The 17671-nt window shown below is 40.6% G+C and overlaps 1 protein-coding gene across 1 annotated transcript in view; it reads right to left on the bottom strand.

Annotated features, from left to right (window-relative positions):
• Positions 1-12430, bottom strand: part of Hmgcll1 (3-hydroxymethyl-3-methylglutaryl-CoA lyase like 1) — a 131550-nt gene extending 119120 nt beyond the window's left edge. Inside the window, exon 1 of the mRNA XM_051197968.1 lies at positions 12064-12430. Coding sequence (XP_051053925.1) covers positions 12064-12171 — 108 coding nt within the window. The 5' untranslated portion in view covers positions 12172-12430. The remainder of the gene's footprint in view (positions 1-12063) is intronic.
• Positions 12431-17671: the final 5241 nt, after the last annotated feature.

The following is a 17671-nucleotide window of genomic DNA, read 5'->3' as shown; positions in this document are numbered from 1 at the left end:
ACTTGACCGATTTATATGACCCCTTCTGGATGGCATCACCCTACATGTGGAGTGGGGGGGAATGGGAGGGGAATGTGGTCAGGATACATGTGAGGGGGCAAGAGAGGGAAAGAGGGAGGGAGAAAGGAAGGAATGAAGGGAGGGATGGATCGATATATATATATATATATATATATATATATATATATATATATATATATATATATGGCTGGGCAGTCTAAAGGACCTCTGACAGTGGAACCAGGAGTATTCTTAGTGCATGAAAGGACTTTGGGAGCACATTCCCTATGGAGGGATACTGACTTAGCCTAGAGGCAGGAGGGAGGGCCTAGTCCCTACTCCAAATGACTTGACAGACTTTGATGATCCCTCCTGGAAGGCCTCACCCTCCCTGTGGAGTTGGGGGGGTGGTATAGGAGGGGGTTTTAGGGGCATGGGAGGATGGGAAGGAAAGGGAATTGGGATTGATAGTAAAATCAGAAAAATAATAATAATAAAGGAGAGAGAGAAAAAGATTATTGTGCTTCTCAATTATTTTCTTTTAGGAGTGTATGTATGTAGGTGATCAGAACTGTGCAGGAGCCCAGAGATGTCAGAAAAGAGCATCAGAGCCCCTAGAATGGAATGAAGTTACAGATATCTGTGAGCCAACCTGTAGGTACCAGAAATTGAACTGGATCTTCTGTGAGAGCAGCAAGCCCTCTTAATGGTTGAGACATCTCTTTAGCCCCACATACTTTATGTTTTTTTAAAGAAACAACTCCCCTTCTTCTGTATGAAAGAAGAACAAATAACACCAAGGTTGTTTGATTAAAGCCTCAAGAAATCATTACAATTACTTAAAACTATATGTAATGCATTTAACTGTATTGTGCTCTCTCTCTCTCTCTCTCTCTCTCTCTCTCTCTCTCTCTTTCTCTCTCTCCTGAGTTTCTCTCCATGTCCAAAGGAAGGCTTTATCTGGCTTACCCTTCCACACTGTAGCCCAATTAGGACGGGAACTCAAATAGGGCAGGAACCTGAAGACAAGGGCTGAAGCAAAGGCTGTGGAGAGGTGCTGCTCACTGGCTTGCTCTCCCATGGCTTTCTCAGAATGCTTTTTTTTTAAACCATTTTTTATTTTAAAATAATATTTTCTCATTTTAGATACCAATCCCAGCTCCCACTCCCTCCCCTGCTCCTGCTCTTCGCCATCTTCCCACCCCTCCTCAACCCCCCACCCCTCAGTCAAGGAAGTCTGGCACACCACTTTGAGACAGGACCAAGGCTCTCTCCCCTAAATCTAGACTGAGCAAGATATCCCTCCAAAGAGAATAGGCTCCAAAAAGCCAGTTCTAGGACGAGGAATATATCCTGACCCCACTGCCAGTGGCCCCACAGACTTCCCAAGCCACACTACTGTCACCGACATTCAGAGGACCTAGTTTGGTCCTATGAATTTCCCCCACTGTCAGTCCAGAGTCAGTGAGCTCGCTGTTGCTCAGTTCAGCTGTTTCTGTGGGTATCCCCAAAATGGTCTTGACCCCTTTGCTCATATTATCACTCCTCCCTCTCTTTGACTGCACTCTGGGAACTTGCCCCAGTGCTTTGCTGTGGATCTCTGCATCTGCTTCCATCAGTTGCTGGATGAAGATTCTATGATGACAATTCAGGTAGCCATCAATCTGATTAGAGAGGAAGGCAAGTTCAGGTACCCTCTCCACTAATGCTTAGGGTCTTAGCTGGGGTCATTCTTGTGAATTGCTGGGAGTTTCCTGAGTGCCATGTTTCTCCCTGGCCCCATAATGACTCCCTCAATCAAAGTATCTCTTTCCTTGCTCTCCCTTTCTGTCCTTCCCTCAACTCAACCACTCTTGTTCCCTCATGTTCTCCTCTCCCTCTTCCCTTCAGTCTTCCCCTCCTGCTTCCCTCTTGCCCCCAATTTTCTCAGAAAATCTTGGCTATTTACCCTTCCCAGGAGAAATACATGTCCTTCTTTGGATTCTCCTAGTTACCTAGCTTTCAGGGGTCATGAAGTACTCAGCCTGCTTTCTTATAAAACCTAAGACTACTGGCCCAGAGGTTGCACATTCACCACAGGCTGGGCAAAAGTATCAATCAAAGAAAAAGAGGCCATCAATTGAGAGAGCATGACAGGGAAGCATGGGAGGGGCCAGACAGAGGAAAAGGGAGGGGAAACGATGTAATTATAGTAACTATGTTTTAATTGGAATATATTTTTAAAAAGAAAGAAATCTCCATATTTCTTTCCATTGACTCTACACCTCTTACTCTGACAAGGAATACATTCTTACCTATTCAAATTTTACATGACTCTCAATTCTACCACTTCCTTAAGAACTGCTATTCTCATGTACTGGATTAAAACAAGCTTATAGATTTGTGTTTTTAATGTAATAGCAGTGTCTGGATATATGGCTTAGGAATTTAGAGGATTTGCATCTCTACAAAAGACCTGAGCTTGGTTCCCAGCATCTACAATGGGGCAGCTCACGATAATTTGTAACAGGATGTTAGAGACCCTTGCTGGATTTTGCTGGTACCTGCACTCATATGCACATTCCACCACACAGACACACAGATACAAATAATTGAAATTAAATAAGTGTTAAAAAATCTTTAATTGCAATAAAGAATTGGAAAACAATGACTTAAATAAAAATTATTCTTAATGACATTTTTTTATACCCATAGATTAGTGAATCACTCAACCTTCATCAGAGAAGCTTCTATTTTTCAGTGTATGGAAATTAACAGAGACCCAAAACAGTACAAGGTGCAGAGAGTGAGAGACTTTAGCATACCCACCCTAAATGGGATGTATTTATCAAACCTTTGCCCTGAAGGCTCAGGTATCCAAGTGGAAGAGTAAGCAGAAAGATTTTTAGACCCAGAGGTGATCAATAACTCCAGGGAAATAGCATCTTCTAGACACAACAAGATGCACGTAGGAACTCACAGAGACTCTGACGAAGACAAGGTCTGAGAACTAAGAAGGGGGAGTGAACACAAAATTCCATCCATAACCAAGCAGCTATTTCTAATTGATGTCTACTGGTGAAAAGAAAGCTAGTTTTCTCCAGTGGAGTGTCACTCTGTGTATCAACACTCCAAGTGGACCTCATGCTCATGCCCAGGAGTAGGTGGCAACACAAAGCAAACTCTTCTTCCTTCCTTCCCTTCTCCTCCCCTCCCCTCTCCTCCTCTTCCTCCTTCTTCATTGTGTGTGTGTGTGTGTGAGAGAGAGAGAGAGAGAGAGAGAGAGAGAGAGAGAGAGAGGGAGAGAGAGGGGGGAGAGAGGGAGAGACTGTGGAATTGGGTGGGTAAGGAATTAGGGAGGATCTTGGAGGCATTTGGGAAGGGAAAATATGATCAAAACATATTGTATAATTGTATAAAATATATTGTTAAAAATAAAAAAACTCACAGCTCTGATCCCTCTATGACCATGCAGAAATGAAGAACAGCTTTCTTTTTTGATACAGGGGATTGAAATCAGAGCTTTCACATGCGCTACCACTGAGCTACACAATAGCCTTTTAAGTTTATCTATTGAATGTATATAATTACTTGGTAATTAACATACATTATGAATTGTATGGATAATTTTAAAAGTCTTTAAGTAGAATTATTCTCATGTGGAGTTTTATTTTGGAATAAATGTTTTGAGGATAAGATTTACTAATCAACATTCCTGAAAGAAAATATCATAAAATGAGGTTTTTCAAAAGGTTCACTTTAACAGAGAAATTTGAGAACTCTCGAGTATTAATTTAAAACTGAATTTTGATTATTTGGCAAAAGGAAGACTGACCAAATGGAAAGATGGCAAGCTTCCGATGACTTAATGACAATTTCCTGCCAACTAATTGATTATGACTACTATGCCCTACATTGATGAAAAATAGAAATGTTTTTGAACAAGCTCACCATGCTATTTCCACATCATTGTCCACCAAGGATTCCCAAAACAAAACTTCCTGAGCACAGGTGGTAATTTGATGCCTAAGACAGAAGGCAAATGTGTATAAAGGTATTCTTTTTTACCTACATATTAAAGTGTACTACAATCAAATATTTCCAGGATTAAATTTTCTCAATTGGCCACAGTTTACCTCTCCTACATAGAGTAATAATTGCCAGGTTACTAGTACGAAACTAGCATTCTAAAAGCTGCTTTTGTTCTTAGGACTTTAACTAGACTTGACAAAAACTTTCAAATCCAGAATCCAGTTTAAATGACCCCAAATATGTGATCTGATTTTGTCACTCCAACACCACATGTCACTTGCAAGTGACCCAAGACAGTTCTGAGTCTGTAATGTCTGGCCTCATGGCTGACTAGAAAAATTTTTAAAAAGCAAAACTAAAAGCTAAGTGTGTATCGGAGTGGGAAACAGAGAAGAAAGGGTCAGAGAAAGTTACAACACAGAGTGAATAACCATAAAGCCAGAAGACTTGGAGGAGCTTGAAGCTGATGAAAAAAAAAAAAAAAAAAAAAAAAAAAAAAAACAAAATCACGGCTCACAGCATAGGGGAAAGGAAGAATTTGAAAGCCAGCTGGAATCAGACAAAGCAAGGAATCCAGGAGCCAACAGAAATCCAAGGACAAAGAATATTGAAGATTGAAGGGAACAGGAAATTTATTGGAAACCTAGTTGTTTTTCCTTTTGTATCCAATGCAATTCTATTCCAGACTGAATTCTCCTCTCAACCTCAGGGAGGGCAGCATGGAAGTCAAAATTCACAGCAGCCTCTCCCCAATCTGCACCCCATGAGCAGGAGCCAAGAGCCGAGGAAAGACACAGAGAAGGAAGCACAGTACAAGCCCAGACTGACTACAGTTGGTAGACAGTGGCAGCACCATTCAGCACAGTGCTTACCAAGACTTGGTGAAGAGAACACAAAGACAGCTGGGAGCCAACTGTGCGCTGCTAAGTCAGAGCTTCCAGAATATTCAATAAACTCTACAAGTGATTGCTCTCACGACTACAATGGAAACAGGAGAACAAACTCAATGTTCTGGAAGTAGAACTTCCTGAGTTCCCAACTTAACTCTGCCATTTGCTAGCTGCTGGCTATGACCAAGTTATTTAACCGTTATAAGCCATACTCATGAAATCTATAAAACAGACACTATGATGATTAAATAAGCAATCAGGTAACACCTGGAAAGTACTTAGCCTCCAACAGTGGTAGCTATACAGCTATAAAAAGTGCTTGAAATAAGAAGTCCATGCAAAATAATATAGTTTGATTAAAGAAGATGAGGATGCAAAATCATTGCACATTTTATAAAACACCAAGAAACACATTTCCTAATAAAATAGGAACTAAGACATGACCCAGGGTTTCTGCCCTTGTTCCCACACATACATGCCAGGCATACCCATTCAGGAGTCCAAGTGTGACCAGATTTGACCTAAAGTTATTTGAAAAATTATAGTGTAAAAATGGAGAAACTTTTTTCCATGGGTTTAAGGATAAATATTTAGAGCACACTCAGAAGTTACACTGGTTTAGGAAAATGTCCTAGGATCCATGACCTCACCAGCAACTGGTAGCTGGCTAGGTTTACAGAAGAGGCATGAATGCCTCCCTACTGAGCAGACTTTTCTGTCCAATTATACAGCTGTTGGTTATTTCTAATATACATCACTATTAAACTCTTGGGGATAGCTGTCACCCATTGCTATGGTCCATAGGCTTCACAGTTGGGTAGGATATTGATTACTTTCTCCTTTCATGTCAGACATGCATAACACCTTCAGATACTATGAGAGCTAGTCCTCAGTTGTGAAGCATTTGGACCAGATCCACCTCAACTTCTCCAAGTTTTGTATCTAAAGTGTGTGGTATCTTCTGTTTTTCTCAGGTATGAAATGCTAAAAGCTTAAATAAAAAAAACTGATAATAATTCATCTTTACTAGGAGTTGATAGTTCAAACTCTCAGCATTAAAAAAAAGAATAAAGCAACTTTTAAACTGAAAAAATTCTTAATTTGGGATGCTTCTTTTTTCCCAAAACAATACTATTTGTTTAAATATAAAGTAATACCTTAAAAACACATGAACACTGTTAAAGATGAAGTTTTGGGGTGGTAAAGATGATAGACCAACAGATGCGGCAGAAAGTAGGACAGCTCTAACAATCAAGTCAAACACAATCACATTTTTTAAACTCATCTAAAGATGGTGAGTAGTAAGTATATTGGATTTGAAGAGGTATTTATATCAAAATAACAGATAAATGCAGAATAAAAAAGTAGAAACTTTCTTTTGCTAGCATGTCACACTTCAGTGAAAATGAGATACAATCATACACGTGTATTAAAAAGAGGCAACCAGTTGTGTGATAAGAGGGGGGATGTGAGAGAGATGTGGAGTAGATCAAGAATGGAAAAAGTCAATATATATATATATATATATATATATATATATATATATATATATATATCAGTATTTTGATATCAGGGCATACAGTGAGTGGAGGTAAAAAGGCAAGCCTTCCCCAACAAAGTAAAGCAAGCATCTTGTCAACTAAGCACCTAATCAGTTTAATGTACCATTGCCAAAAACAAGAGACCAATCCCTTCTTGAAAGGAGTAATAACATACAGACTCAATCTGTCTATAATTTTTCCTACTATGTCTAATATACACTCAGAAGTTAGTAGTCATACAAAGAGGAGAAATATATGAAACAAATGGAATATAAATAAACATACTGAAATGATCAGATATGGGATTCAAAGCAACCCATAAATATTTGAATTGTAAGTATTCATAAGACAATGTACAAGCCTAAAATCTAGTTCTAAAAAAAAATCAAAGAGACATATTCTAAAAATTCTAAAAGCTACAGTGAACATCCTGGGACTGCCTAGGGGAGGATTTTTGTTTGTTTGCTTTTGTTTTTGTTTTGTTTTTCCTGTAAGTAGCTGTCTAAAGATCATCACATTTTTTACATGAAAAAGAACTATTTATCACTTATTGAAACACAGGTGGCTGCTGGTTAATTTTTTTCCAGAGATAAGGAAGGAGTGAAGGGAGTTGAAGGACTTTACTTCCACAACCTGTTGACCAAAATAGTATAAAAGCCATCTTTATCGCCTTTAAAGAATCATAACATCGAGACTACGGAGATGAATTATTGGCTTGGAGCTTTTACCTGTCCTCATTTCATTTCTGTTGCACTGATGAAAAGAAAGGGGTTAATTTCAACTTACGATTCCAGGTAAGAGTTCATTATAGAAGAAAAGCCAAGTGTGGTGGAAGGTTGCATCATGGTTAAGGGCAGAGATAAACAAATGCATTTCTGCAACCTGCTTGCTTATGCTCAGCTCCATTATATAGTCCAGGATCTCCTTTCTAAGCAGTGGTGCTGCCAGCATCAGGCTGGGTGTTCCATATCAACTAATTATTAAAGACAGTCCCCCACAGACATACTCACAGGCTAACCCAATGTAGGTAATCCCTCCTTTTAAGACTCCCTTCTCAGATAATTCTAAATGTCTCAAGGTAATAACAAGAGTTCAGATTCCCAGCGCCAACATAAATGCAAGGTAGGTAATGAGGCTCATTTGTAATCCTAAGAATCAGGATGAAGAGACAGAGGATGTCTAGGGCAGGCTAATTATCAACAATAGCACTATCAGTAAGCTTTAGGTTATGTGAGAGATCTGCCTCAATGCATAAGGTAGACAGAGACAAAAAAAAAAAAAGACACTTGATGTCAACCTCTGGCCTCTAAACACATGCACACACATGTACCTACATACCTGCATACACATGGGCATACATTCAAACATTTCAAACACACATGCACCGTACATACATATATACACATGCACACATAAAAATTGTGAAACCTAAAATTATAGAATCCAATAAATCAGACACACTAAGTTAGACAAAGTTGAAGAAGGATTTGTGCAAAGGCGTATAAGAAGAAAGTGTACATACTGAACATAGAAAGGAAAGAATGAAAAGTACAAAAAGAAATGTGAAATATATATGAGTATCTAGTTATCAGAATTGTATGGTGGAGGCAGGCTAGTCTACGCATAAAGTTAAACAGTAAGATGCACACTGTGATACTTTGGGAAAGGGGAAATGGAACAAGGAGAACTTGTTTTCTAGCCTATTGCTAGCAAGCATGGCATTCTTTCTCATATATATATATATATATATATATATATATATATATATATATATTCCTGTTTTACATATAGATCCCAGTTCCCTCTCCCTCCCATCCCATTCCCCATCCACCACAGGGAGGGTGATGCCTTCCAGGAGGGATCATAAAAATCTGTCAAGTCATTTGGAGTAGGGACTAGGCCCTCCCTCCTGCCTCTAGGTTAAGGGAGTATACCTCCATGGGGAACGTGCTCCCAAAGTCCTTTTGTGCACCAGAGATACATCCTGGTTCCACTGTCAGAGGCCCCATAGCCTGCCCAGGCCTTTTAACTGAGACCCATGTTCACAGGGTCTGAATCAGTCCAATGCTGGTTTCCCAGCTATCAGTCTGGGGGTTGGTGAGCTCCCCCTTGTTCAGGTCAGCTGTCTCTGTGGGTTTCTGTAGTCTGGTCTTGACCCCTTTTCTTATCACTCCTACCTCTCTGCAACTGGATTCCAGGAGTTCAGCTCAGTGTTTAGCTGTGGGTGTCTGCTTTTGTTTCCATCAGCTACTAGATGAGGGCTCTATGATGGCAGATAAGTTAATTATCAATCTCATTATCAGGGAAGGACATTTATATCAATCCCAACTGCAACCATGTTATCCCAGACCTGTATAGCATCTTTCTAGAAAATTCAACAGTAAGGGGTAAAGTTCCTTGTGGATTATGTACAGCATTCAAATCTCATCTTCATCATTTCTTTACCATCAAATCCTGGCTGAGGTCTACATAATAAAAAAGACCAGTTACAAACAGTAACAATACCCATTCACTCGAATGATAATATGTGCTTGTTATCATCGATTTTTAAACTAATTTAATAAATATGTATTGCATACTAATGTGCTAATCATTATTTTAAAAAGATTTTCACAGGCATGTGATGCTTGGCTTGTCCTCTGTTAAGATGAGCAGTCAATTATTTGTTTAACAAGTACATACTGGTCATCAGAACTAACCAGACTTTTTGTTTGGTTTGGTAAGTCCAATGATGTGTTGTTTCCTGGTTTTATTTGGCCTTAATATATAGCAGAGAGTTACTAATGGCTATGCTAAAACACCATGACCAAAATCAACTTGAGGAAGTAAAGATTTATTTTAGTTTAAAAGTTCCATATCACAGTCCATTACTGTAGCACAAAAAAATAAAAGACCCAGGAACTGATATTGTGATTCAAACTTTGAGCTGAAGATTAGACAAGCAAAGCAGCCAAGCCAGTAGCTCTTACCTCTACCAAGCTGAAATGGCAACCCTGTCTCCAGGAATCCTCAGAGGCAAAAAGCTCTCCAGTTCCTGCCTCCTTGCTGGGATTAATGATATGTGAACCCAGATGCTGAGATCACCTTTGTGTGAGCTGTTTCTTTTAGGACTGCATCAATTTTGTGTAATCAGTGTGGCCTAGAACTAACAGAGATCCTTCTACCTCTTAATCCTGTGTCCTGAGATTAAAAATGTGTGTGTCACCACTGCCTGGCTTCTATGGATAATCAGTATGGCTACTTTGCTATTTTGATCTCTAGTGGCTTTAATAAATCATAAATAATATATCTCCACACATTACTGAAGCAGACAAGGCAAAAACCAAGAGTCAGAAAAGAAAATAATGCAGAGACTATGGAGGACAGCTGCTTAGTGGGCTGATTTTCATGGCTTGCTCAGACTCCTTTCTTGTAGCACCCAAGACCACCTACTGGGGGGGGGGCCTACAGTGAGCTGAGCCATCCCACATCAAAAATAAATAAATAAAAATAATAATGCACTACAGGCTTTTCCACAAGCCAATATGGTGGGGACATTTTCTTAATTGAGGATCCCTCTTCCTAAATGACCCCAGAATTTATAGAAATTCAATAGCTAGGAGAACTTGTGTATAGAACAAGGGTGGCTTTCCACAGATAACTAACAGCACAGAAAGAGAGAACATGAATACAAGTTGGTAACGTTGAGGACCAATTTCTGTTGAGATAGGTAAGTTCAGCCTGAAGCTCAGAAGAAAGATGAAAATATAAAACCACGAACTGGGATACAAATAATAACCCGGACTATAAGAGGAGATAAGCTGTAGGACAGATGGGCATGATGGCCCAGACAGACAGAAACTACTAAGCCTGACAAGGACACAAGGATAAAAAAGCTAGACCAAAGAAGTGGTTTGTGAGGTTTAATTAATGAACAAGCAAGAGTGTCACAGGCAGAAGAGCTGGCAGGTGTTTAAATGGGGAGTTTTCCAGGAAAGCACTTAAGAGTCTGAAAGCCATGTCCTTTTGTTGCCTTGTCAGTAATCCCAGTAATCCTCATTTTCCATTTTCACATCTTAACAGGTAAAATGGACACCATCCCCTGTCCTCCCACTGCTAGTCACCACCCACACAGCCCACAAAATGCACAAATCAAAACACACACGGGGCATTCACACAGCTCTAAGCAATAAGGTCATGTGATTTTGCCCTGAAAAATAAATGTTAGGCGTTCTTGATTGTGTAAAACAAACTGGCTGCTAAAGAATGCTGATAGCATCCTAGGAAGTTCAAGCCAGGATGCATGGAAATCATCGGTGAGAACATGGAGGAGCTAGAGCATGACTTCCCGCTTCGCCAGTGTCGCCAGTGAGTTTTCATCAGAGAGCCCCCGTCAATCCTTTTGTGCCTTTTTATTAGTACATATTACTTGCAGAAAACAGCAGACTTCATCCAGGCACTTCCGTATGTGCGTGCTATACACTGTGATCGTGTTTACTGCCTCCTTACCCTTACTTAACCCCCCCTCCTTCTCCTGATCCTGTTCATTTATCCCAACCTGTACTTTCATTGTTTCTCCCCGCTGCCCCCGCCCCCGCCCTAGAAAACATGCAATGCTGGTCTTTTCCGGCTCTGGGTCATTTCACATGACTTGGTGACTTTCTGTTCCAGGTACCTACCTGCAAATGACTTGATTTTGTTCTTCTTTCTAGGTAATAGCCTATTTGGTGCATATGCCATTATCTTCTGTTGATAGACACCAAACTGATTCTAGTACTCTTGCAAATAGCTCTGGCCATATTCTAATTAATTAGGCACAAACTCGCCATAAAACAACCCACAAATACTGAGTCCCACCTGTGGATCCAAGGTTTCGATTTCACCTGCGGGAACACTGGGCTGAAACTTCACCATAAGAAAAATAGTAACTACCGTTAGAATAGCTGATGTAACATCACATAGCAAAACTAGACTATCCCACTAAAATAACAGGAACTACCTTGTTCACAAGGTGAACCGGCACCTATTATTAAAAAGGCTAATAGCCAAGGCTTCATGGTGCCCTGGACTCATGACAGGTTTCAATACGTATAACGATTACGGCTTTCGGGAAAATGAAAGGATAATCTTATTCTGTAATCGTTTTACTCAAGTTTGTTTAATGGTTTAATACAAAAAGACATTAGGGATAGTCAACACTCTGACAAGACGTGATTTTAATCGTAGCATGCCTTCCTAGTGTGTATTGGCCTCATTCCTTTTTCTAACCCACAAAGTGACATAGTCTGTTACACACTACAGGAAAGAAACTGTGAACAAGGGTATTCCTTGAAAGAACGCCTGTAGATCTAAATTGCTTTAGATAATGCATCCCTTCCAAGGAAAACACACAGACATGATCACTCCTGTAGGTCACCTGCAAATGGTCCCGGGTAGGGAAATTGCTAGGTCTGCATGGACTAGTCTACTGGCTCAGGACAGAGAGGATGAAAGGGCTTTTCAGCTACAAAGCCACACACTGACAACAGAGCTGCTGAAGGCGGGGCCCTGCCATACAGAGGTGACACAAAGGGGTTAAGGTGAGGTTAAAGGGGAAGAGGCTGTGCAGGAGGGTGGGGGCGCCCTAGGCCGCGAGGTGGTACCTGCGCCGGATCCAGCGCCTCTGCCACTGACTCTCCGCTCCACAGATGTTCGCGGAGAAGCTGCTGGTAGCTGAGGCAGTGCTTCGCAGCAGATGGTAGATTCCCCATGGTGCAGCCTGGGTGCCGGATCGCAAGGCCTGAGCCAGGAACACGTAGGAGCAGGGAGTGTGTCCCGCGGGTGCCTGCACAGGGTCCTAGCTGTACTGCGGCGGCGCGGTTCCCAGGCAACGCCCAGGCAGGGGTGCAGCTGGCACCTGAGTCAGGCGCCCAGACGCAGAACCCGGATGGAAACAGTAAAGTGAGGCAGGGTAGCACTTTTTATTTTCGTCCCCAGAACCTGGAGCTCTCAGGACTGATTGTCTGCAGGTGCCCAACCACCTACTCATGCCTTAGTCAGGGCTGTAGGGAGACAGAGGCCTCTGAGAGGAAGGAGCACAGGGCTCTCTGTGCAAATTTCCTTTCATTCCCAGCCACAAGCCTGTAGGGTTGTCCCTGTGAATTAGCACATTACTGGCCCTCTTCCTACTACTGTGACCTTTTCCCAGTTATATTTGGAAGACAGTGTCACAATTCAGTGGGAAAGATTTTAGATCACCTGTGATTGGGAGCCCTTCAAAGGACAGAGTAGCCTGGGACAAGTTCTTTAGACTCTGTTTTATGATCTATAATAATAAAAGTACCTAGTGTTTGCAAAATTCGAATGACCTACAATATATAAAGTGTTCAATACATGGTTTCCAGCACATACAAATCAATCAGTTACTGTTGACTGCATCTGCAACAACAGAATAATGTAATTTATGCTTTTCAAACTCACCTGCATTGAAATTTTGAGTTTTGCAATTCTTTATTGTGAGGACTATCCTGTGCATGATAAGATTGCTCATTTTTTTATCTCCATTTATCTCCATGGGTGTTTTGCTTCTATAGCCGTGTCTGCACCACAAGTGTGCAGTGCCTGCAAAAGTGAAAAGAGTATGGTGTCAGTTCTTCTGGAACTGGTGTTAGAGATGATTGTGAGCCGCCGCATGAGTGCTAGCAACAGAAATTTGGGCCTCTGTACAAGCAACCAGGGCTATTAACCATTGGGCCATATTTCCAGCCCCATATGGAAAAAATTGGCCCTACCCACTAAATGGGATAGACAGCTGCTGGCATGGAGGCTGCTGCTGATGCTGCTGCTGCTGATGATGATGGTGATGGTGATGATAACAATGATGATGGTGTTAATGACAACGGTGATGATAATGATGGTGATATTTGGTAAGCATTCATCATGGACCACATACAATTCTAAGCACTTTCTGGAGATGTTACCAATCACACAAAGGAAGTCTTATAACACTCATTTTGCAGATGAAACAGTCTGAGCATAGAGAATATAAGCTACTTGCAGCACAGACTGCTTAGGGAGAGATCCAGACGTTTGACTGCAATCCTGGTCTTTAACTGTGATGATGATGATGCCTTGCTGAAACCACACTCAACCAAATATATAATATTTCAGACATAACTTCTTTTCCATTATTTCAAACATTTAAACATTAGGTGGGACTTACCAGAAATTTAAAACCTCTGAAGATAAGGAAACTGACTCCCTTTTCGACAAGTTGTTGAAATGACATCAGAAACTGGAATGTCTAGGCAGAGATATAAATATCAGGCAGAATTAGAATCTTCAGACCACACTTTGACAAATGTACATTTGACTATAAATATCAAAGATGGCTAAGTATTCCATACATTATAATCATCATTAGAATATCAAGAGGCTCTTACTATTTTTATTATCAATAGTTCAGAAGCAATCTTTTCATTGTTTTTAAAATGCAGGATTTACTCCATTTATCTCAGCACTTGTATATTTTACTTAAATCTTTTCACAAATAGCATCAGAGGACAGAGTTATAATCCAGTGTTATCTTAGCAAGATCCTACATGCAGTCCCCGGTATTGCAGCCATCATTATTATCCAGCAAAAGTTCAACCTCTTTCCCCACCATTCCATCTTACCCACATATGAAGTCTTCAGATTTCTACACAAAATAGTAACAGCCGAATAGCATAGTTAAAGGCTTTGTCCCTGTTTGGATCGGTATGCATTTAGAAAAATGTGATTTTTTTCCTTTTGCTTTAAAACCTTCTTTTAAATAGTTCTAAGATGACCACAGACTGCTAAAAAGAAAACTAATTACAGAATTTTTAATTCTAAGCACATGCAATTTCTATAATTTGAAATACAAAGAATATTTCATTTGCTTTCAAATTTCTAATGAAGTATATGGGAAAATAGCAATTATAGTGATCTATACTTATAATTATCAATTGACTTGTATACACTAGGCATTAACATAAAAGTTTTTCATGTGCTAACTCATGTAATCTTAGTAACAGCCACCTCACATAGGCTTCTTTAATACAGCCATTTTGGATGTGAAGAACAAGAGTTACAAAAACATCAACTTTTGGTCACCAAAAGTGACCAAGTGATCCACACATCTAATGACTCAGCTGCCTACAGATAGCTGTCTACATAACCCAAGTGACCCATCTCTCCAGTGACTCAGCTGTCTGTAGACTCAGTCTTGACCAAAGTGGTTCAGTTGTCCATAGACCCAGTTATTTGTCACCAAAGCTTTGCTCTTTGCAATGTATGTAAACTTCCTTTCTAATAGAGTGGAGGCATTACTACCAGATACCATATTCCTCATCATTTGATAGACAGATTAGAACATGTGTCTCACACACAATAGGAAAAAATGCATTTATCTATTTAAACCATAGTGTCTATGTAATTCTTGGCAATACAAAGCTAAGACACTTTATTAATAAATTAAATAATGTTTTAAAATAACATTAAAAATAAAAACAAATAATGGCTCCCTCCTCTCTCTCTCTCTCTCTCTCTCTCTCTCTCTCTCTCTCTCTCTCTCTCTCTCTTCTATTCCTTCCCTGGGGAGCCATTATAGGTTTGAAGAGAAAACTGACTCTAGAGAAATGTACAGAGACCTACAAGACTGACCCGAACTAACAATTTGAGCAACAGTGGAAAGACAACCTTAAATGCCCTTCCCTGATAATGAGATTGATGACTAACTTATCCACCATCATAGAGCCCTCATCTAGTAGCTGATGGAAACAGAAGCAGACACCCACAGCTAAACACTGAACTGAACTCCTGGAATCTATATGCAGAGAAGGACGACAAGACCAGGCTACAGAACCCACAGAGACAGCTGACCTGAACAAGGGGGAGCTCATCAGCCCCCCAGACTGATAGCTGGGAAACCAGCATTGGACTGACTCAGACACCCTGAACATGGGTCTCAGTTAGAAGGCCTGGGCAGGCTATGGGACCTCTGACAGTGCAACCAGGATGTATCCCTGGTGCACAAAAGGACTTTGGGACCACATTCCCCATGGAGCGATACTCCCTTAACCTAGAGGCAGGAGGGAGGGACCTAGTCCCTACTCCAAATGACTTGACAGATTTTGTTGACCCCTCCTGGAAGGCATCACCCTCCCTGTGGAGTGGGGGTGGTGGTGGAAGGGTGGTCAGGTGGGGGGGCATGAGAGGGAGGGAAGGAGAAAGGAAGGGAGGGTGGGAGGTAGAGGGAACTGGAATCGATATGTAAAATAAGAAAAATAAATTTTAAAAAATGAAAATAATCTTAAAACCAATAATTCTAAAATATCACTCATCCATTTAATTTTCATTCCTCCTTTTGCCATTAATTTAAGTACCTGCCTTCAGGCTTTTACTTTTAAATGATTTATCTATTTTTATTCCATGTATATGAGTATTTTGCCTGTATGGGTTTAAGTGTGTGCCTGATGCCCACAGCCCAGAGAAAGGAGTGGGATCCCCTGGAAATGGCCATATGAGTGCAGGAAACTTAATTCTGCTCCTCTGTGAAAGTAGCAACTATTCTTTTAAGAACAAAACTATATCTTCAGACCTCTCCCCACCTCTGTATTGCCTGAAGCACAATGGGAAGATGGGAGCTTAAGGGGACATGGGAAAAGAAGGACCCTTAACCAAATTTGTTTGAAGCCTCTTTACAGCTGAAAAGAGTAATCATAATCCCAGCAGAGTTACCATTCCAGTAAGGTCCTTCTCCTTCAGCTGAAAAGAGTAATCATAACCCCAGCAGAGTTACCATTCAAGTAAGGTTCTTCTCCTTCCTCAGCTCTGAAAATTTACTAGCTTTACCTACCAACTACCCAGCATAGTAAAAGGACTGACCCAGAGCCACCCCATAATTTCATCAACCAAACAAATAGAAAAACCAACCAAAGAGAAAAGCCAAACAAATAGAAACAAACAGAAAGAAAAATAGAAACAAATAGAAAAAGTGAATGGAGTAAAATGTATCTTAGCAACCCTTTGAGATATCATTTGAAATCCAGAATACTATGTAGGATTGTGCTGAGGCCCATAACCATTCACTGTGCCTTGAAAACCCACACCAACACTTAGGTAAGTCATTTTCTTTCTCTGGACATCTTCTTTCTCTTAACCTCTGTGCTTAAAACCTACTTTAAATGTAAGCCTGGGGAGATGGCTCAGTAGGCAAAGCATTCACAGTATAAGGCTGAGAACCAGAGTTCAGATACCTAAAATTTACTTAAAAGCCAGACAGCTATGGCAGCTGCCACGGACCCAGCACTCGGGAAGCAGAGAAAGCTAATCAGCTTGCTAGCCTAGCCAAATGTAGTTAGCTCCAAGTACAATGAGAGGCCTTTCCTCAATAAATAAAGTAGAGAAGGATAGAGGAAAGGATAGAGGAAGGGATCCAACACAGGCATGGACACACAAATTCATATACCCCCTCACACTTATACACACACACACACAGAGAGAGAGAGAGAGAGACAGAGACAGAGACAGAGACAGAGACAGAGAGGATACACTAAAAACGGCTATACCATATATTCATTCACACAACTAATAAAAGGAAGAAAACTATAACAAATAAAAAAGAATAAATATGTATTTTAATAAATTGTTACTATTCTCTGAAAAGCCCATACCCATTCTCTTGGTTGTGTTTTATACTCTTCCTGAACACCTTTCTATTTTTAATAGACTCAAATTCTGTTTCACAATGACACCTACCGACATTCTCTTCTGTATCTAAGCCAAAGATCCTATTTCTTCTGAATTGAGGTCCTTAAAAGATTAGTGAACTACTCAGGTGGCTGAGGGTGACATTGTGGAGCTGTGCCTCTGTCCCTGGCTGCTGACAGCCCATCATTGAAACAATGTATCCCAATTTGCCTTGTTCAGGTTTAGTTAATGCCAGTGCTGTCCTGCTTAGAACTAGCCTAACGTATCATTTTCAGCAAAGAGATTTATTTAATGACTGACTAAAACAAAGAGGGGGAATTGATCCTCATGGTGTAGCTCTAGCTTCTGTCCAGTCTCTTCCTGCAGTGTGTGAGGCATTTGTTCTGAGAATGGAGTTCTCAGTTTAGCACATGATTACATCTGCAAGATGACCTGGCAAGTCTAGTCTTTGCTTGATCTCTTCCAGATGCAGCATATCCACTATCTCCCTTTCAAAGTCAGCATGCAGCATGCCAGCTGATAAAATGAAATGTGTTC

This window comes from Phodopus roborovskii, unplaced genomic scaffold (genome assembly GCF_943737965.1).
Source record: "Phodopus roborovskii unplaced genomic scaffold, PHOROB, whole genome shotgun sequence".
NCBI classification, from domain to species: domain Eukaryota; kingdom Metazoa; phylum Chordata; class Mammalia; order Rodentia; family Cricetidae; genus Phodopus; species Phodopus roborovskii.
Note: the sequence above shows the minus strand (reverse complement) of the source record. Positions and strands in the feature narration are given on the sequence as shown.